At 40.8% G+C, this 21378-nt stretch overlaps 3 protein-coding genes across 3 annotated transcripts; all 3 read right to left on the bottom strand.

The window, feature by feature from the left end:
* Positions 1 to 9669: 9669 nt before the first annotated feature.
* On the bottom strand, positions 9670 to 11338 carry LOC129720466 (uncharacterized protein K02A2.6-like). The gene is made up of 2 exons (XM_055671954.1): positions 10144 to 11338; positions 9670 to 10100 (listed from the first exon to the last, which is right to left on the bottom strand). The coding sequence occupies exons 1-2, from the start codon at positions 11336 to 11338 to the stop codon at positions 9670 to 9672; spliced, it is 1626 nt and encodes a 541-aa protein (XP_055527929.1).
* A 175-nt stretch (positions 11339 to 11513) lies between these two features.
* On the bottom strand, positions 11514 to 12479 carry LOC129720467 (uncharacterized protein K02A2.6-like). Its single transcript, XM_055671955.1, has one exon. It carries the CDS (start codon positions 12477 to 12479, stop codon positions 11514 to 11516), a length of 966 nt encoding a protein of 321 aa, XP_055527930.1.
* Positions 12480 to 16468: 3989 nt separating this feature from the next.
* LOC129722669 (protein aurora borealis) lies at positions 16469 to 18972 on the bottom strand. The gene is made up of 4 exons (XM_055676309.1): positions 18237 to 18972; positions 17977 to 18173; positions 17375 to 17918; positions 16469 to 17225 (listed from the first exon to the last, which is right to left on the bottom strand). The coding sequence occupies exons 1-4, from the start codon at positions 18688 to 18690 to the stop codon at positions 16696 to 16698; spliced, it is 1725 nt and encodes a 574-aa protein (XP_055532284.1). The 5' UTR covers positions 18691 to 18972; the 3' UTR covers positions 16469 to 16695.
* Positions 18973 to 21378: the final 2406 nt, after the last annotated feature.

Here is a 21378-nt window from a genome sequence, read left to right on the forward strand (position 1 = left end):
GTCTGTATAAAATCTGTAGGCTTATGCGTGTCTGTATCGCAACACAGAAAGTCTGTATAATACAGATTTGTCTGTATATCTGGCATCTCTGTTGACTGGACAGCACATTAGCGCTGATCCTGCGATGCACTTGAACTTGATGGGGTAGGTAAGCATGTTTGCGGATACAATTTATCGTGTGACGGAAGAATATTTACCCTGATTGCTTGCACTGCTGGTATTTACCGGCCGGTGAGTGTAAACGACGCGATGCGATTAGTGGGGCAGTATTTCCGTTTTAATTAGAGCTAGCGGATTATGAAGACGATTATTACTGGGAAGTGCACGTTATGATTCAGTAGGTTCCCATTAGGAGTAGTTTCTGTACGCCTACTACGCTTATGAACCGCGAGGTCTTAATTCAAGATATTTTTATGACTGGAAAAATGTTCACAGTTCATGAGAGATCAATGCAGCTTGAATTGTCCTTTAAAGTTTGTGTTTGTTCTACTAGTGTTTTTAAAAAATGAGAATATCAATATTCATATCGCATATATCAAACCCATTTTTCTTTAGTGTTATAGAAAATATCATAAACTGTCATGTACAATTACAGTTTGTATATGTTTTTAACAAATTAAGTATGAAAAATGAATAATTGTACACCAACCTTATGTTCCAGTTATGGAGGCAATGTTCCTATAACGGTGGAAACTGTGCCAGTAATGGTGGTAGTTGATTTTTTCATAGGCTGTAGTTGTTTTTATGCTCTAAGGTAGCATTCTTAACCTCTTCTTCCACCGTGAGCAATCGTCTAGCATGAGCTGTGATAATTATTCGTTTTGAATTTAATGGTGAAAAAGTTGTGAGATAAAAAACAAACTACTTCTTTTGCTCCAGATGATGCTTCGCAATGCTAGAAGGATCTTTTCCGGTAGTTTTACCCCACTCTACTTTTGATCTTTGTGTCTGCTCAATTTTGTTCTTCAAATCAAGGGACACTTTACGAGCGCTTGTATGAATCAAAAAATTCGAATGTTATAATGAACACATAAAAGAAAAACAAACAGGTCATGTAACAATTGTTTAAATAGTCCAAATCAGAGAAAATCAGCAGTAAATAATCATTGTACTGTATCACATTAGCGCTTGGAAAACTTTGAAGCTTGAAGAAGCTCAAGTTTATCCTTCTGCATCTCATCAGCTTTCAGCTGTTCTCTCATCTCTCTGTTATATATCCTTGCGTTTCGGCGGTAACTACCACTGGTGTAAGGTGAAATAAAAACTTACCTATAATATCAAAATGTAAAAATAACGGTAACTGGACTGTATTGTGTGAACCAGAGTCAGCTTTTTACACGAAAGTAGTTCGCGCACCACAGTTTGTTCAAATCTGATGAGTTAAAACCTAACCTCAAATGTTAGCAGGAGCACTACCACTATTACTGGAACAGGGGTACTAAAATTGTTCCTATAGTGGAGTTTCAATTTATTCAGTATTTTGATGATTATTTGTGATTTTTTCGATTGATTATGGTTAGAAAAATAGTTAAGAACAGTCCTGCGAAGACTGTTACCACAGAAATCGTGTTTACATTGATATTTCAAGCTACGAAATTTTACTGTTGCGCTACAAATTTCGTGAGAAACTTGTTCTTTTTTTCACTTTTGAATGAATTAATGAATACAAAGTGTTTAAACAAGATTTCAAACCAATATAGTTTACCAAACCGTAGACATATTTCCACAGAATCAATAAAAATTATCTGATAATATATTATTATCCCGGAAAATGCCTTAATAACGCTAAATGCTGGTATACCACCATTACTGGTACACCCACTATTACTGGCTCATCTACCCTACATCTCGTAAAGTTTTCCTGCAACTTAGTGGCGTTCTCACATCAGTCCTTTTAAGGACTACCGTTTTTAAATTTGTTTTTACTTTTTAATCTTTTTCGTGTGGAAATATCAAAAAGGAGAAAGATCCATCCATCCCAGGCCCGTAGCTACCGTGTGGGCTAGGGGGGATAGGGCCGGCGTCACACTATTTTGCCGAGTGGGTAATAAGGAATGGGGAAGGTTAATGGGTGGCCTTCCAGTAGTTAACCGGAATAATCGCCATGGCGGACGAGAACATGCGTGTAGGCATGTTTCGAGTTCCCTCTTCATTTATTTATCAATTTTCGCGACAAAACTGTTGAAGTAGATCTTATTCTTCAGTTTTTCCAAGAAACTCTCGATGGGGCCAGCTAGGGGACGCCTCGTCCAACGATTGCTTTGAGTAGTGGGTCGGCGGCTGATCCAGCCAGTACACCGCCCTTCCGCCCTAATGGTATTTCTTGATGAACGACGCAACTTCCGCAATGCACTTCTTACTATAAACTTCCACTTGTCAGCCAGAGTAGCACCTTTTTGAGGAACTTGGTGTGTAAAATGAAATTTCCCTCGGAGCTCACTACTTCGTGAAGGAATAAAATACGAAGCGCCCTGCCAGTCGTTGCCATCCATGTTCGCCAGGCAATTTTTACAGTTTGGCCGGTGACACCAACCGTCCGACCAAGCGCACGCAGTGATGTAGCCACTTTTACCTCGGTCTTTCTCTTCAGCATCCTTTGGAGCTTCTTATCGCTCAGGGTTGTCGGCCGTTCGGAACTGGGTTTTCTTTCGATGCTTTGATTCTTGTCCAATAGTGCCAAGATCATATAGATGTCGAAACGGGTGTATCCGGCGTCCACAAAGTGTCGGACTTCTGGTAAGGCTTATATACAGTAGTGAAAGTCTTACTTTTCTGACCAATGAAAAAAATGCACAAGAGTAGCTCTTATAGTTTTCGGAATCGAAATTTTGTTTGTTTGATAGCAAATCGCTTAGAAATGCATGAAATCTGCAGATACCCATTGAAAAGTGGTCGCTCGCACATGTGCACGGCAATTTTAACTTTGGAACATAGAAAACATTACATTTTTTGGTTTTGTCTCATAATTCCGTGTGGGTAAGTACCCACAGGGATATTTTCCGAGTGGGCACTACTACCCATACTACCCACATCAAACGCCGGCCCTGCTAGGGTAGGCTTAGCCCCCAACGTGTTTGCATAGCCCCACCACGCAATTTTCTATGTATGTGATTGACTTGACTTGAAACCTAAATTAATCCACCTAGCGGTGAGACCCAGCCTTTCTCCTTCGAATTTATAATTTGTTAAAATAGATTTACTCCAACACTTAAAAAATACACCTTGATTATTTCTGCTGGATTTGTTATTCATTCTAAACAACAAGTTTTTGGTAGCCAAGAGCACAACTATACCGAACATTTGAAATTTAACATATCATCGGTTTCGTGCAACACTAGCACAACTCAAAATTTTGCATTTTTGAGTTTTTGATGGCAAACGATGCCGAATACTGTTGAGTTTCATCACACGAAATCCCATTTCGAAAATCACAAAAATTCCAGAGTTATGAGTAGAAGTGCCTTTGCTGCACAAATCGAAATTTCTCCATAAAGTTAGTAAAAATAAGGCTTTAACTTGGACAACGAGAGCACGTAATATGTGCATAATAGACCTAAAAGTGTTGAATAAGGATTGGTAATCATAAACTTCAAAGTTTTCTTGAAAATCGAAAAATAAATTGTCGACGCAAATTTTCAAACGCGTTTTTCTCGAAACTATGTTTTTTTAATTTGTGCCAGTGTTGCACGAAACCGACGATATGAATATAAATTAACACATATACATGCAAATAACATTAAATTCTTTCAACTATATAATGCGATTTTGTTTTTGATTGTGATATAATCGATTTGTACTCATATACTGCCTATAAATATTCAGATTCTCAACGTTAGTTAGTAGATTTCAAATAATGTATAATTAAATGTTGTTCCTTATACATTAATTTGAATGATCTTATCAGTGAAATTGAAATTCTTTAACGCAGTTGATATTACTGATTGTTTCTGAGAGGCATCCAATGAATGGCCAAATACCAATCAATATGGATTCTTGAAACCTGGATTATACCCACTGGCCAGAATCCGACCTCAAACCCAATTTTCAATCCAGATGACCACTTCTGGTTGCCTGATAATCATAAAATCATAAAATCCATCATAAAACTGCCGAACTGCTAATCTGGGTATTTCTATGGCGAAGATGGCGACAGTTTCCGATTAACAGCCTAAAGTGACAAATATCACCCTGAGGCCAGAAATGATCTTCAGACGCCATTTTAAATTTCTAGACAGTAGCTTCCGGTTTCTACCAGTCTAAAAGGGACAAACATTACCCAATGTGAGTTTTTCAGTACCCGGGATGATGCTCAGAGACCAGGAATCAACTTCATACTTCATTTTGAAATCCGAATTTGCGACACCTGTTTTCTTTAAATGAGTCGTATAATCTTTGAAAAAGAGATTTTCAATAATTTTACAATTTAACACATAATGGATAAAATAAAAGTCCGATTACACTGGTCAACACAAGTGTTGCCCTGAAGGTCAAACTAAGAAAAAATGAAAAATTATAGCTTTTCCTGTGAATTTTTTTTCCTTCTAGGGCAAATATTATGAGCTTTAGAGCAGCATTTTGTTCGATTTTGTCAACAAGTGTTATAATCAAATTAAATGGGTACCGATAAAGCAACTAAACCTTCAATTTAAAACTAAGATTGTTGAAATCAGTCATGCCATCTTTGGCAAAACGAGTGAATTTGATAAAGTTTTCTGAACACGTTTCTTTTCATAACCTTCGAACTACATGTTCAATCATCATGAAATTCGTTATTTAGAGGTTTTAAAGACAGCTTCATTTGATACCTATTTTGTTCAAATCGGTTGTGTTGTTTCTGAGATAATGGAGTTTCATAACTATTACATTTTGATACATAACAGACAAAGTTACAGTCCGATTATCAAAAAATTCAATAGGGTTTTATCAGGCAACTAGACCTTTCTATTGCAACTTATTTTGTGAAAATCGGTCCATCTATCTCTGAGAAAAGTGGGTGAGTTCAAACAGTCTTAGAAGCATGTTTCTTGTCATAGCCTGATTTCCCATTATTATATATAACGGACAAAGTTAAAGTCCAATAACAATAAAATTCAATAGGGTCGTATGGGGCAACAAGACCTTCCATATGACACTAATTTTGTGAAAATCGGTCCAGCCATCTCTGAGAAAAGTGAGCGAGTTTAAACAGTGTTTGAAACACGTTTCTTCGCATAACTTTTGAACTACATGTTTAATCATTATAAAATTATTTCACAAATGGTTCAAAAAAACAAGCCTGTTCTTTTGATACCAATTTTGTTCAAATCGGCTCTGTAGTTTCTGAAATAATGAAGTTTTATGATTTTCACATTTTGATACATAACCTTGAAACTAAAAACCCGATTACAATAAAATTCAATAGGGTATTATGGGGCAACTAGACCTTTCATTTGCAATTAGTTTCATGAAAATCGGTCCAGCCATCTCTGAGAAAACCGAGTGAGATTGGGAGACCGTTACATACATACACACACACACACACACTCATACAGAAAATGCTCAGCTCGACGAACTAAGTCGATTGATATACGAGATTCGACCCTTTGGAGCACTTTTATACCTTTGGTTTTTTCAGTGATTGCTATACCTTTCTAGGAGAAAGGCAAAAATATAAGCAATAAGCATTATTGAATAGTATCCAGTTTTTTGACGTTGAATAACGTCTTACTTTAGTAGGGTGGCATTCAAAAAAATCGAGAATAGAGTAAAACGACAAAATGAAAGATTTCAAACGCTTACTACTTTGTTACCACTGAAGGGATTTTAGTCATTGATATCTCGTTGGATGGTAAACAAATTAATCTAGTTTATGAATTCTTTTTAAATAATATTTTTTTATAGTAAAGTGGTTAAAATTCATAGCAAACTTGATTATAATTCAACCAATCGCGTACCCGCAATGTTGCAATCCAAGCACATCCCCAGCACAGCCGACACTAAAGCATATAAACGATTTGACTTTGTAAACGGTTTGTAGTTGCTGTTGTTGCTTTGTTCTTTCGAGTGCACAACGACACGCCCACCGGAAGTATAACTGTCATTAGTCACATATAAAAGGTAGCATGCAACAATCGTGTCTTCATTGATAATCCGATCATTGTAGTAAAAGGATGATATACTGGAAACCGAATCGACCAGCAGCAAGCAGACTTGTCAGTTCCACAACGCAGCAGGCGATGGTTTCATGGTTGTATGGTTTTTGCTGCACCACACACATCACCGGCAAAGCGGGAGTTTTTTTCTAGAGCAGTAGAAATCGGGCGGTGGCAAATATTAGTCGCTTATAAAAGCGCACGCCATCGAATTGAATTTCTCATTCCTTCATCGACCGGTAAAACGGACCGTTTCCTCTGAAGCAACAGAACTCGATGCGAATAGTTTCTGGAATATTTAGATGACTTCAAAGATCCTTTGATCCTTGAAACGCTTTTTTCGGCTCCGAATTGTTCAAATTGATGCAGTGGAAGCATAAAGAGTAGAGCTTTCAATGCCTTGACAGGTGTACTTCTCATTATTGAATGAGTTGAATCCGTACTGCCATGAGATGACAAAATGACGTAAGAGCAATTTTTCGTATATGGGTTTTTCATGCCAATTTGTTCATTTTTAGAAGACCTATTTTTCGGTATCTTCCTTTTCCTTTTTACTTATTCATACGTTGCATAGAATAAAAAAAAAGAAAAATAAAGTATTTCAATACAAAAGAGACAAAAAATGCATTCGTTTTTGGGCTGATTACTTAGATCTGCGTCACAATGTCATCTTACGCAGAGTAGGCTAGCCATTGAAGTTTATTCCAACTTATCTCGAGCACCTTTCTCACCACCATCAATCGATGCTATAAAAATTGTGGTGTGAAAGTTATTTTACTAAAATTGTTCCCGATTTCAACTGTAGCGCTATTGAGTGATTTTAATCCGCGTGCAAGGTCAACACGCCTTTGTGTGACCCATTGTAGATGCTCGCTGTATCGTACGGTTTGCTGCTCGAGTGCGGTAAAACAATACTCTGCTGGATTGGCGTGCCCGCGGCTGATTGTGGAGGAAACCAGTCACACAAGATAAGTAGTTTTTTTAGGATTTTTTTCTGCTATATTAGTGACAACATTTGGGTTTGCGTGCTTGGCTCGTGCGTCTATCATGGACCACAATGCAAATTCCACGAAATCTAGCTGCATTGCTTCAAACCGTGACAGAGATCACCAAGCCCGCCCGATTAAACTGCGTGTTTCGGCATCAAGCCTCAAGGAAGCAAACGAGATTCCTGCTTTTGAGCTTTTTATGCGGCAATACCACGTGTACATTCCAACTCGCGTGGTGGAGATCGCCGGAGTTGTCACCGACTCGAGTTTGACCGTCTAGGACTTGCTGAAGGCTAGAACCGGCCATATTGAGGATTTCAGCCTTGAGCCAGTAAAGATACTGGATTGCAAGCAGTTGCATTTAGTATCGCTCGACAAGGGTGTTGAAACTTACACCCAGTCAGACTCGACTTTCGCCGGGTCTGCACTACCGAGTTATGTACTGGTGGATTTGGTGCGTCTACCCGCGCGCTTGTTTGTACCTGGGATGATGAATTGCATTCAAATGCAAGCAGTTGGGATGCGAGGAGCAGCATGCGGATGACGCCTGCGATAAAGGTGCTAGAACGTGCTTCTATTTGTAATTATTATTGATCTTATTACAATTTATATATTGTAATTATTATTTATATTAGAAGCATCAGAGTTGTGTAGTGAGAGAGAAATATCTGGCGAATTTGTGTCAGCCAACAAAAGTGGCTGCAACACAGCTTCTTATTCATTTCAATTATTGTTTCGTTTACCACATAATCCGTTTTCCTTTCCGGACGCCATGATGAAACGAATGACACCAAAAGTTTGTTGTTGTTGATTTAATTCCATGGTTGTTTCAACTCTCAGATTTTAACTATACATACTGGTTGAAATAATACGCATTTTGTTTTAGTGTGACATACGTCAGATTTGTGACACTGATGGTAATTTCAACTATGTAGAAGTTTATTGCAATTGAGAGCTTTTATTACAACAATAAATTTTGGGGTTGAATTAACAATGAGATAATTATAAAGTTCAACTATAAAAATACTTGTTTCAATCCCTATTTTTTCCACCCGTGCAGACCAAATCAAACGGTCTCTGAAAGAGCACTCTATACGTACTTTCGCAGAAATACTTGAGGAGGCCGCTGCCACCAAACTTCCCCGAATCCTTACGAGGTTTTGTCCTCTGATGAGTCTGACTCTGACGATTCAGTTGGGGTACCTTCTTTTACTGAACCCGGGATGTCTAGGAAGAGAAAAACCCTCTTTTCTGCTAAACTTCTCAAGAAAGGACGATGGAGATCCTTATCTGAAATAACAGATACTTTGAAGCAAAAAATGCTGTTGAAAATCCGAAACAAACTCTTCCAGCACTTTCGGGAACATAAAAAAAAACAACTGTTCCTTCTTGTTCGTCCAAGATTCAGCCAGAATTAGGACTGCTAAAGTTGCGATTGTATCCTTCGATGGGTAATTCATTCGCTAAAGTGAACCTTCTCGTGGGCTTGATTCTCGACACCGCGTTGCACGTGGTTATTGGCGTCGGTTCGTAAACGAAACCTCGAGAGATATCGATAAGCACTCTTTAGAGCATAGCCCAAAGAATGCGAAATCGTGATGTAGTCAACGACAGCGAGGAATCGAGGTGGATATTCAATTTTACCAGGAAAGTATATCCGGACTCTGATTCTGGGCAAAACATTGTACTGTAGGATTTGAGGCAAGTGAAAGTGATCGCCATCCAAAAATCGGGAAAATCAGTTTCCTCTGGACCGATTGCAATGTTGTCCTGTATCCGGAAATTGATGGAGAAAATGATACTCCGTCGTTTGAACCATTGGGTCGAAACAAATAGTCTACTACTAGGTAGTTAATCTAGTTTCCGCGTGATTCGACAACATTTCGATTTAGCTATATGGATCTTCCCCAGGGCTCATCTTTAAGCCCCCTTCTTTACAATTTTTATGCGAATAATATTGATGCAATTTTCGCAAATTCATACACGATAAAGGCCCAAGCACAATGGATACCTTTGCGTTGCATTGACGTTATTTTGACAGAAAATGTATGGGCTAACTGTCAAATTGCCGCAAACGCAGCCGTAACGTATCCATTGTGTTTGGACCTTAATACCACTTGCAGATGGCAGTGTATTTTATATCACAGGAGCCAGAGCTGCCGAGATATATAAGGATCATTGCAGGATACCTTGTTCAATTTGTCTGCTTGGGCTTTGATTTGTTAATAGTAGCCGACTAGGGTTTTTCACGTCGAGCTCGTATACAAATACCGAACCGTAAACTGAGTAACTTCCATTACTCGTTGTTACGATGTAAAGGTGGACCGAATATGTAACGTAACAAACAATTAGATACTTTATTAACTATTAATAAATATTACACAACAATAGCACAACGTGCTCAGCCGGCTTCTGGATGATCAATGACAGTTGCCTCTTACTACTCTATGATGGTGCCAGACCGCGATAGTATCCGGTTGGATGACAGCTGTTCGGATGACAGCCGGAGAGATAGGGTCGCCAGGATCGCACCTCAACACGTCCCCTTTTTAGTAGAGCTGGTATGGCTCATAGCGTACCGGTGTAAGTCGTTGTCTCGAAGAGCGTCGTAGGAGTGGTTCCTCGAAATCAGGTACCCGAGGCGGTGGAACTCGGGCACGACGTTGCCGGTTCGACGATTCGAAAAGCTCGGTCAGGAAGTCTCGCTGCGGGGTGTTTAAACTTTCTGGTGCCGAATGGATTGGTTCGACAATTTCAGACAGGAACTCTTGTTGCAGTTCGCCCAAGCCTTCCGGTGCCGGTGGTGGTGGTTCTGTCCAGAGTTCAGCCCCGGTAGCAGTAGGATCTTCCGATGGTTTTAAACTCCACGTATCTAACAGGATATCTAGTGGTATACTTGCCTCATCTTGGTTAGGTGTTTCATTTTCGCCAAATCGTTTCCGTAGTTGATTGCTGTGTGAACGAATCAAGCGTTGCCTTTCTGGGAGCCACACATTATACATGACTCGACCTATCCGTTCTACGACTTCTCCGGCGATCCAGCTCCAGTTGATACCGTGGTGCACCTTCTTTTGGCTCGAAGCTCTTCTCCTTCGCCCCATGCTTCGCGTTGAATTGACGGTCTTGCTTACTGTTGTTCATCTTGGTGAAGTTGCTTGGTGGGCGAAGAAGTTCCAACGAAGTGCGTATGGGTCGACCAAGTAAGACTTCGGCAGGTGACTTCCCTCCAGGCGCACGACAGGGTGTCGAACGGTAGCACATAAGGAATGTGTCGAGTGCTTCGTCTAGGTCTTCCCCTCCGGCCTGAATTTTCTTAATCGTCCTTTTAAAGGTGTCAACGAAGCGCTCCGCCTGTCCGTTGCTTTGGGGATGGAACGGTGCTGTTTTGAGATGCATGATCCCATTTTTCTCGCAGAACCCTTCGAAGGTGTCGCTAGTCAGCTGTGGACCATTGTCGGTCACCAATACTTCCGTCATACCGAATCTCCCGAAGATCTTCCGCAGACTCGACAGTGTAGCAGCGGTAGTGGTGCGTTTAGTTGGGATGAATTCCGGCCATTTGGAGTATGAATCCACCACTAGAAGGAAGTATGTGTCGTCGATGGGACCAGCGAAATCAGCGTGTAACCTTTGCCAAGGTTTCTCGGGGATCGGCCACGATTCGAGCTTCGTCTTGGTGTCCGTTTTTGCAACTGAGGCACACTCCTTGCAGGCACGTACTAGCACGGTGATTTGCTCGTCAATGTTGGGCCAATAGACGAAATTTCGCGCCAGTGAGCGCATACGGTCGGTTCCAGGATGGCCCCTGTGCAATTGTTGAAGTACTTTTTGCTGCAGTTTTTTCGGGACGACGATCCGATCACTGTACATCAAAACTCTGTGAGCAATATACAGCGAATCACGACGTGCGAAGAACTGCTTAACATCTGCTGTTTCGGTGAGAGACTTGGCATCACCTGGCCAACCCTTCTGCACGAACTCGATGACCTTCTGCAATGTCCGGTCCTGGTTTGTCTCTTCCGCAATCGTCTTATACGTGATGGGAAGATACTCAATGGAATGGCAGACTATATTGCAGAGGACTTCTTCGACTTCTAGCGATGCAATAATGTATTCCTCGTCCGGCTTGATATGTGAGTTGATCAGGCGGGAGAGGTTATCCGCGTGCCCGAAATGGTCCGTGGATATGTATTCGATGCTGAAGTCATACAGGAGCATGGTTAGTGCCCACCTTTGAAGGCGGTTGGCAGTGTACAGAGGAGTTCCACGCTTCGACCCGAAAATTGCTAAGAGCGGTTTGTGGTCAGGGTGAAGAACAAACTGCCTCCCGTAGATCATCCGGTGAAATTTTGTAACGGCGTACACCAGACCCAAGGCTTCCTTTTCTATCTGGCTATACCTGGATTCGGCTTTCTCTTTCTCTGATGGCTTTCTCTGATACATCAGGGAATCGATGCGCGATGCGAGCACCAATGCCCACGTTCGACGCGTCTGCGGACACAATTATTTGAAGTCGAGGGTTATAGTGCGTCAGCATGAGCGGCGATTGGAGGATTTCCTTAAAGCGGTCAAAAGAGCGCTGTTGGGTGTCGGTCCACTGGAAGCTGGTACTCTCCTTGAGTAGCTCGTCCAATGGTTGGCGAAGGGTGCGCATTTCCCGAATGTATTTCCCATAGTAATTAATCGCACCTAAGTACGACCGAAGTGTGGGAACATCGTGAGGAGGCGGCATGTTTACAATTGCCTTTACCTTGTCCGGGTCCGGACGAACGCCTTCCGTATCAAGAAGCTGACCCAGGTATTTAACTTGTCGCATGAAAAATCGACATTTTTCGAATTTGACCGTAAACCCATACTCTTGAAGACGCTGAAGGACACAGTTCAGGTTCTGATTGTGTTCCTCGACAGTGCGGCCACCCACAAGGATGTCGTCGAGGTACGGAGATGTGCATGGGAGGCCACTGAGCATGGCGTCCATGATCTGCTGAAAGGCGCCGGGTGCGCACTTAACACCGGGGAAGAGCCGGTTAAATCGATACAGCCCTTTGTGAGTGTTGATGGTGACGAATTTTCTGCTTTCCTCGTCGAGCTCTACTTGCAGATAGGCATCCAAGAGGTCAATGTGACTAAACATCTTGCAATTCGCCATGCGGTTGAATATATCCTCCGGGAGTGGAAGCGGGTAGTTGTTCGCTTCGAGTGCACTGTTCAACCCGGTGGAGAAGTCCGCACAAATCCGCACAGAACGATCCGGCTTGCGGACCACCACGATGGGAGCCGCCCAATCGGCATAGGTGACTGGAGTGATGATGCCCAAATTTACAAGTCGCTTCAGTTCGTCCTCGACTACGGCCTCCATGTTGTAGGAAACTGGCCGCTTCGGCCTGAACGCTGGCTACGCGTCAGGCTTGAGGGTGAGATGGACCATTTGTTCCGCTAGCCGGCTCATCAAGGCCTGCTGATTGGAGAGGATCTGCAGGATCGTTTTCTTGAATGGTTGCTCCGTGTTGCTCCCTTGTGCAGGTGTTGGCGGCGGTAGCACCATGTTAACACGTGGGTTATGAAACTTTCGACTATTTCGAGCGGTTTTCACAAGAAAACAAAAAAAAAACGGCACGACTTTACTTAAGCCTCGTCGCCACTTTGTTACGATGTAAAGGTGGACCGAATATGTAACGTAACAAACAATTAGATACTTTATTAACTATTAATAAATATTACACAACAATAGCACAACGTGCTCAGCCGGCTTCTGGATGATCAATGACAGTTGCCTCTTACTACTCTATGATGGTGCCAGACCGCGATAGTATCCGGTTGGATGACAGCTGTTCGGATGACAGCCGGAGAGATAGGGTCGCCAGGATCGCACCCCAACACTCGTCGATGGAATTTTACGGCTGGATATTTGTATGCGAGCTCGACATGAATTTCCATATTATTTCAAGTGCTTTACTTTTTTACATTTTAGCAACCAGCCAAAATTTGCAAATTCGTCTGGTTCTAGTGGTTGTCCTAGATAGTAGAGCATTCAGTGATATTTTTTTTTGCTATATCCGCTTTCGGTATGTTACAAATTTAGTTACATCAAAAATAAGAATTCCATAAACTGCGCCGGAGCATAAAATGTGTGACAAACATCAATTTCGCTTATTTGAATACGATCATCAAGATTGCTTTATGCTCTGTTGGTCCATATCAGCAGATGATAAATAAAATCTCTTCAACATCGAATTTTGCTGTTTCAAAATTAAAAATGACATAGACTTTTATAACTTGTTTGAACGGGGAATCCTGAGTTCAACAGGCATTTCAAGGGAGAAAATGGGCCACGGACGTCTGTGTTTCAGACATGACATGGATGTACAAGCCACCGGTTGAGACAAACTGAGTGGTGATTTTTTTTTGCTTCGGCACGCGCAAAGGAACTGAATGAATGATGTTGTATGCATAACATTTTTCTCGGAAAAACCTTGTAACCAATGAATGATTCGTTTGTTTGTTGTGCTTAGGCACGCGTAGGATATGCTATCGAGTTGCTTGTAGCATTCTTTAGATGCATTCACATTATTGAAACCCGTTTTCGAGCTCATAAAACAATGCATTAAAATATCTTTAAATAGCCAGATTATTGGGGAATATACTAGAATTGAACCCACAATAAGATTTATTAGTACCCGTCTGTGTCCTATAGCAGCAGAAATCCCCGGTCGGCCAAAATTCGCGCCTATCAAATAAAATCATTATCAGTAGGTGGATAACCGTCGTTACTTATCACCTGATATAAGGTGTGGATGTTTTTAAAATAGAATAAAAACCACCGATTCTTTGTTTATTTTTTGCTGTGGGAAGTATTTTGGGAATTAGCAAACCGTCGCACTAGTGCATAAGTGCCATTAGGTACTTTGGATATTCATATGGATATTCGTATTAACGTTTAGCGTTGAAGTTTATTTTCAATCATTTTACGATTAAATCAAAACAATCTTCTGTAGTCATGTACAATATTATACAATTATATTTCAAGTATATGGAGTGAACCAACCAAGTAGATAGTGTATTTTCAAATTCTTCCGTTTACTGAAATGATGAATAAAAAAGATATAGGGTATCGAACGTCTTCGTCAGTGGTTTTCTTCGACCCCCAGGGGGATCTATCTGTCAAGCATCGTGTAACCAACATATTTGGCAACATGGCGTTTGTTTTGGTTTTTGTTCTTTTTAGTCATGAAATTGATCGATGTGAAATATTATATATTTGGAACGTTTTTTTATCGAAACCCGAGAAACCGCGGAAAACTTTCATGAATGTGTTGTGTAGTGATATTTTCCCCCGTTATTGTTCATAGTTACAAACGTCATGGACCAACATACGTCATGGACCAGAGTTGATCTGCGATAACGCACACATATATGGAATTTGACAGCAGTGAATCCCCTCCGTCGGCCCCCTTTTGCATAAGATTGCTGCAGAAAAACTGCCGAAGAAAACCACTGACGAAGACGTTCGATACCCTACTACCATCGCACGCGCTCAGCTGTTGTCATTTAATTTGAGGAAGAGCCGATACATTTAACGTCACTTGAGAACAGAGTAAATATTAGTTAATTACGAATAGTACATTTTCCTTATCACATTGCCGCTGGGTTGCCGTCTCGAAAGTACCTACGTACGATGTGGTACGATTGTGCCAGAGCTGCGTCATGCCAGTTTTTGAACGCTGATAATGAATTAGTGTCATATTCACAAAATGATCAAGACATAAATCTCGCGTAATTTTCCAAAGGGACCTAAGTAACAATGACAGATTCTCTCCTCTCTCACTTTGTTTCGTTAATTACGTCGTCTTTATATATATTTTTTAAGCTTTCTTCCCCTTAATCGAGAGATAGTAATACTGTCTTGCTTACTATGCATTGAGTGTTATGAAATATGGAAAAAATAACATAATTATCGATCAAAGAGAAAGTAAACAAAAAGAGTCTCTCAATGTTAGATAGGTCGCTTTGAAAAATTACGCGAGAAATGATAAAATTACAAATCAATTCTTAAAATTTAACAGAACGCAAGTGACTTAAAGTTGTGGCCTTGCTTCATCGAACTTGTAACACTGTCTATACGGTCTATACTAACAATAACGATGTTTTGCGTGTTGCATACTTGTTTACGATAAGTCACTCCGTCGTCAGCTGTTTTTACTACGAGATAATTCAGCGCCTACTACTAAATGATGACGAAGCATTTGCCTATACATTTATGTATTTACTTACCCCTGCGATGTCGTGTGCCGTATTTACTGTTATGACGATGTGAATCACAGTGGCGGTAGGGTGATCTGGTGTATTGTATTTACCTATTTGTTTATATCATTAACCACATGGTCATTAAAAAAAGCAGTTTCACACATTTTCCCATTTACGCGCCGGGTAAGTAACCTGAATTGCTGTGCTCCTCGAAGCTGAATGCCTTTTCCTGATCAATGAAAAATCGGAAGACATCTGACATCAGTCGAGAATTGAAAAATTAAAGTCTTTTGTTGAAAACCACTGTCAATAGGTGACATTAAAAATTAATTGCAGTTTGAATATTTTCTACCCATTTTCCTACTCTCCTTAACAAAGATTTCGGTGATTTTTCGAGGCTAGTCAAATGTCTGCCCAGAAATTCCTGCCAAGCCAATATGTTCATTGTACCTTTATTGATAGGTGTATAATCAATGAGAGGCCCCGAAAAAAATGTTTCAACTATGGCTATTGAATTTACAATTCAAAAGAGTGCTCACACCTACATTTAACGAGAATATATTCGTACGCTGATAACATTTTGTTTATAATTGAAAACCAATAATTGACCTGAGTGCCATATTCAAAAGTGACCAGTTGATTATAAAATATTAGATATGCTGGCGCCGTGAAACATTACATTGTGTTGTGCGGTGTCAAATAAATGTTGTATTAACAAAAAAAAATACGATTAAAACCGTTTCATTTACTTTTTTCTTCGTGAATTTTTAGGAGAAACACGAAGTAAATTCTGTAAATTAAACGTAATTACTGAGGCCCATCCAGCACTGCTGGGCATCAATGGGTTAAGTGGTTATCAACACACGTCATATATGCTCTCCAAGTGATGCGATGGCACGTGTGCTCCTATAGATAGTTTACCAGCTGCAAAATAGTCACTGAAAATCCCCTGCTGGTCGAGTATTTAGTATATAAAAATGTCACCTGTTTTAGCACTCTTTAATTAGGTCATTCGCGACGTCTGAATTTAGACTATCTACAATCGAAAACATATCATTTGAATGCAAAAAATCTTTTCGGAAAAAAACAATGAAAAAACAGTAATTATTGATCAAATTGTATTAAATTTAAGGTCAAAATTACAATACTCTAAGATATACAGTCGAAAAAATTACAAGAACGATAAAAAAATGGCAGTAAACATTTCCTAAAATGCGCTGTTCTGAGTTATAATGACAAATTTCTATTATGTACAACTAAAACATGGATTCGCCGTAAAGAGATGAAATAAAAACCTAAAAAAAATCTCATAAAATCGCCTGTTCGTTGTTTTACAGTCTTATGCTGCAACCAGCGAGGTGTTGTCCGTTGGACGTCGCAGCCTTGCTGCCCATTCGGTGGGGCGTCCATCCGCTACAGCACTCGGATTGCATCGAAACATCAGTCTCAAGATAATCGACAGTCTCTTGGCTTCCATGCGTTGTTTCATCCTCGTTAAATCCACTATCCATGCGATACATAGCACCACGCTTTCCATTTCGTTCCAATTTGACGCTATTAACTTGGAGCGCGTTTTCCTTACCCAAAGTGATGGCACTGAAACTTCGTTGCTGTACTGCGCGCGACGGCAATTGATTTTCGCTGGGATCCTGGTTCTCTGGGTGACAATCTTCGTCCGAAAAAAGCAGAAACGAACGCGACAAATTTTTCCGATTGCAACGTTTTTCTCTGCTGGTACTCCGCACAGGAGTAGCGGTAAGCTGGGACACCGATGATGACGACTGGGACGAACCAAACATTTTGTCCTCGTAAGATAACTCTTCCTCGGTAAATTCGGCCGATAAATCGACTCGTCTATCGCCTGAAAAGTAAAATTGGTTTATTTACAGTCCTTACTGAACAAAAGACTAGTCGACGACAAATAGTTTAGAAAATTAAAATCAAAAACTACACAAGCAAAAACCTATGGTTTATTCATTTAATAGATAACATAAGATTCAAGATAATTACCGCGCAAACTTTCGCTTAGATCAACCGACATGTGATGACTTGTGCCACTAGAGTTCACCCGGCGCAGGATACCGTCTGTTTTCGGCCTCTCAGGCGTGCTTCGGTAAATAGCATCATGATCTAACTCCGATCTGGCCAATTCGGTTGAATTCTTCGCGGGTCCCTTCTGCGGGGATGGCGACGCTGAGCTCTTGGAAATCGGTGATAACGCACCGAATGACTCGTCTCTCTGTGTGGCTGAGCCGACACCAGGTTCCACAACCGGACTGATAGAGATGTCCCCCGGCTCGATGTGAATTTCTTGAGATCCAAAGCATCGTGAGCGTTTTAAGTTTTGCACAGCCTCCCGGTCTAGCTCGGGGGTAACGGGAGCGGGGCTCAAAGACCTCAGGTCCAGTTGGTCAAGGGAATCATCCTTCTCTGATCCAGAACTAGAAACACCATGCATACAGTTGAACAGTTTGCGTCTCAATGAAGCATCTCTTGCGTCATGATCGATGCTGGACGTGGATTCATCCACCGTTTCATGAGCCTGTTGTTGGTCCTACAATACAGATTCGAAGTATAATTTAACCGATGAGAGGTAGCAAATTGTATCTTACGTCGTGGAACGTGCAGAAGCGGGCCAGAAGCTCTTCTATTTCTTTGGGCAAATTAGGTGGGAAGGTCAGCACAGTTTGAGCGATTCCATCTCGCTTTCGTTTGGAATTGCGACAGTCTATGAAACTAACGCTAGAGGAGCTTTCACTTTTCAAAATTATTTTTTGCTTACGTAACTGGCAGTCTACTGGACTAGGAACTGAAAAGCGGAGTGAACGACCGTTATTTTTAAGGGTTTTAAAGAAGCCAGGTAATTACTTACCTATATTATGGTCTTTAAAGTATGTGCTGATTGCCGCCTGTGCCTTGGCTTCTAGAATTGGGTCGGGTGTGTCCATAAATTGCGTTTCGTGTGGTTCTACGTTTGCCGGTCCTAAGTATGACACTTCGTCGATTGTCCATTCGAATTGCTGGGAGCTTCCGTTCTGGGGTGTACTTGGACGATTGAATAGCGAGGGGCTGCATATTAACGGAAGATGCAGTCGGTCCGTTAGATGAGCCTCGAACGGATTTATCACCTTGCCGTTTATCAACCGCGACGGTGGAGTTTGAATGACCGGCAGCAAGTTGAAACGGCTATTATTTGCTGCCGCCGAGCGGGATAATGAGTTGGGCGTATACACAGCAACCGAAGGAGAACCGGTGGTGGCATTGCGAGCCGCGTTGAAGGCATTTTGGAATATTTTACGCGGGGTCAAAAATTTGTCTTCGTCCATTATGACCGTTGAACACAGAAATTTAAGCTTCCTAACTTACAATAAATTAAACGGTTAAAAACTCGTAATCACAGCCTATTCATTTGCAATTAATAATTTATTCACTATCTAAAACATTACAATATATCGTTCGTTCGTTGGCTACCCGGGAACTGTGCCGTCGGTTGTGATTTGAAATCGACTGTAACAGAAATCCGTTTGATCGCCCTTCAGAACGGATTTTCCCGGCCTTTAAATGGTTCAAAAGTGGCGGAGCAAGAACGCGAACAAGAAGAAGCACTACCTGTGTTTTGACGTTTGTTGATCGATGAAACGGTATTTTAAAAATGATCGACTAAACAGAGCAGGGTTGGCTACTCGCGCTTTGTTGCTAACCAAACATGTGAAAAGGGTCCAAGCGAGAAATGTGAAATGAGTTCACGTTTCCAGAGTCTAAGTTTATCATATAATGTCGTGCAAAGTTGAAACCAAAGGAATCATTTTGACGTCAACAAGTGTACCAACAAGCAACGGAACAGACCGATGTCATGGCAACTGTTTCCTGAAGCTGCCGCCGATGATGATGACGCTAGTGTTGAAAATATGATCATAAGCTCCGTTCATTGTGCCGCATGTGTTACTGTACAGATTTTTTTCGTGCTTCTAACTATATTGAATTTAGGGCTATCCAGAACGTGTTGAAACATGTTTGAACATGACCATTTGTGTCCTGCACAAAATCCATAGAACGTTTAAAACAAAACAGTCGTTCTTCGCTTTTTGCATTCCTACACACCACTTGCAGCAACAGTTGATCTCGCATGGACGGAGCTTATTCGGCTGTTTCGCAAGCGCTGACAGCCTTTTGACGGATAATCGAGCCAGAGAGCCAGAGAAAAACGGCTTCAAGCAAAATGTATGGGAATGACGTTCGTGACAGGGATGTGAATGTGAATAAACAAAGTGATAATGTTAAAAGTGGATGAAAAGTGTTGTTATTGAGCGTGAAATAGAATATGAAGACCTTCTAGTTGGTCTCGAGGTACGATGCTGGTCTAACAAGCCAGTTGTCGTGGGTTCGAGTCTCGACTCGGGAGGTACTGTTGGGGTCACTGCGAAGTCTGTGAATAAGAAACAGAAGGTCGAGTTCCGAATCGGAATGTAGCAACAAGGCTTTGCTTTATAGAATATGAGTTTTTCCGAAGTTTCAACCATGATGAGTAGAACATGGTGTAACGGTTTGATCAAAAATTAGGCGCGGGGTGAGGTAGTGTTTTTTCAGCTACAAACCCACTCTTGCACTTTTTTCAATTCGGTTCGATCCCTAAATTTTCCCGTTTATTTTTTTTTATTTATTTTAGTGGGGTTGTTCTTGAACATTTTGCATGGTTCAGTTCAGCATTTCATTCAGCTATTTGACTCTTAGAGCCCAAGATCATCACAGAAAAATTATTTTTCTCATAATTTTCAGATAAATTCCTTCAAAACACAAATAAAAAAAATTGATCAAAAACCGAGACTTTCATTGCAAAGCAGGATTTATGACGAAAATTTACATGAAAGATCCTTGATATTCAATGGGGGGGCTGAGATATTGGCAGTTTCGTGATTTCTGGATTTTGGCAACACTAATGTTGCCAGATTTATTGTTTTCCTTGCGAAATACATGAAGTCAAACTGACGTAGGCAGAGTTGTCAAAAGGGTAGGTAACTTATTACGATTTTTTCATTACAGCGTCCGCCATTATGGTGCGTGAAAAGCTGGATATTCAGCTTTCTACGCACCATAATGGCGGTCGCTCTAATGCGTGTTCTTAATATGCGAACCTCTGCTTATGTCAGTTTTATGATTTCTGAAGAATTTGCAAATGTTGCCAGATATATTTTTCTTAAGATAAAATACGTGGGTAATTTATTACGAACTTTTCATTAAGGCGTCCGGCTATTATGGCGCGTGGAAAGCTGGATTTATTTTTATTTTTTTTGTCACTTTGGAACAGGAAGAGGATCGTTCTAAAATCTTTTGCATGCTTGTGGGATAAAAAACAAAGAATTTTTCACATTAATTCCACATTCATTTGGTGAATTTTCCGAAGAAGAAAAAGAACAGCTTTTTCGTTCATTGTTGAAAATAATTAAAGACTTCATCAAGGGAGGGCGCAGCGACCTTGTTGACAGTCATATTCAGGGAGCTGTGTGTCTTGTTATTGCTCTTCTTAGATCACAGTCAGGTTCAATTATCGTTCTTTGCAAATCGACCGAAGAACGGTATATACGCCAAAAGTTTGCAACCATCAGCCATCCGGTAGCCAAATACGTTGGCTATCTAGCCTTTGTTAATCGCCTTATTTGTAGTGGGACTACCAAAGACGATCAGTCTCAAGAGGCGTGATAAATGTTCCTCGAAGACACTGAACCGGAAACGTTCAAAATACAGGCTTGTTACGATATCCTCAAAGATGAGCCCAAGTTCAAAGAACTGCAAGATTCGAAGAAATTGATTAAACGAAAACGGAAAACGAATCAATGCTATTCAAAATGCATAAATATATTCTTGAACAATATACTGATTGTTCAAGAAAATATTTATTAGGGTGGGGCAAAGTGATCGATTTTCCAGAACCAAGATTTTTTGGGGCCCCAAGCAACCCTAAACTTACCTGAAGTCGATTGGTTTTGTCACCGCTTGGCGCATTGCATTTTAAATTT

Source organism: Wyeomyia smithii, chromosome 2, assembly GCF_029784165.1.
Source record: "Wyeomyia smithii strain HCP4-BCI-WySm-NY-G18 chromosome 2, ASM2978416v1, whole genome shotgun sequence".
Taxonomy (NCBI): Eukaryota; Metazoa; Arthropoda; class Insecta; order Diptera; family Culicidae; genus Wyeomyia; species Wyeomyia smithii.

Excerpts from the sequence above, each read along its gene's own strand:
- LOC129720466 (XM_055671954.1), bottom strand. The coding sequence starts at position 11,338 with ATGCTCCTGTATGACTTCAGCATCGAATACATATCCACGGACCATTTC. Across the intron at positions 10,101-10,143 it reads GCTGGATCGCCGGAGAAGTC|AAAGGCAACGCTTGATTCGT; the intron begins GTAGAACGGATA and ends TGTGGCTCCCAG.
- LOC129720467 (XM_055671955.1), bottom strand. The coding sequence starts at position 12,479 with ATGGAGGCCGTAGTCGAGGACGAACTGAAGCGACTTGTAAATTTGGGC.
- LOC129722669 (XM_055676309.1), bottom strand. The coding sequence starts at position 18,690 with ATGGACGAAGACAAATTTTTGACCCCGCGTAAAATATTCCAAAATGCC. Across the intron at positions 18,174-18,236 it reads CTTTAAAGACCATAATATAG|TTCCTAGTCCAGTAGACTGC; the intron begins GTAAGTAATTAC and ends TCCGCTTTTCAG. Across the intron at positions 17,919-17,976 it reads GCTTCTGCACGTTCCACGAC|GACCAACAACAGGCTCATGA; the intron begins GTAAGATACAAT and ends TCTGTATTGTAG.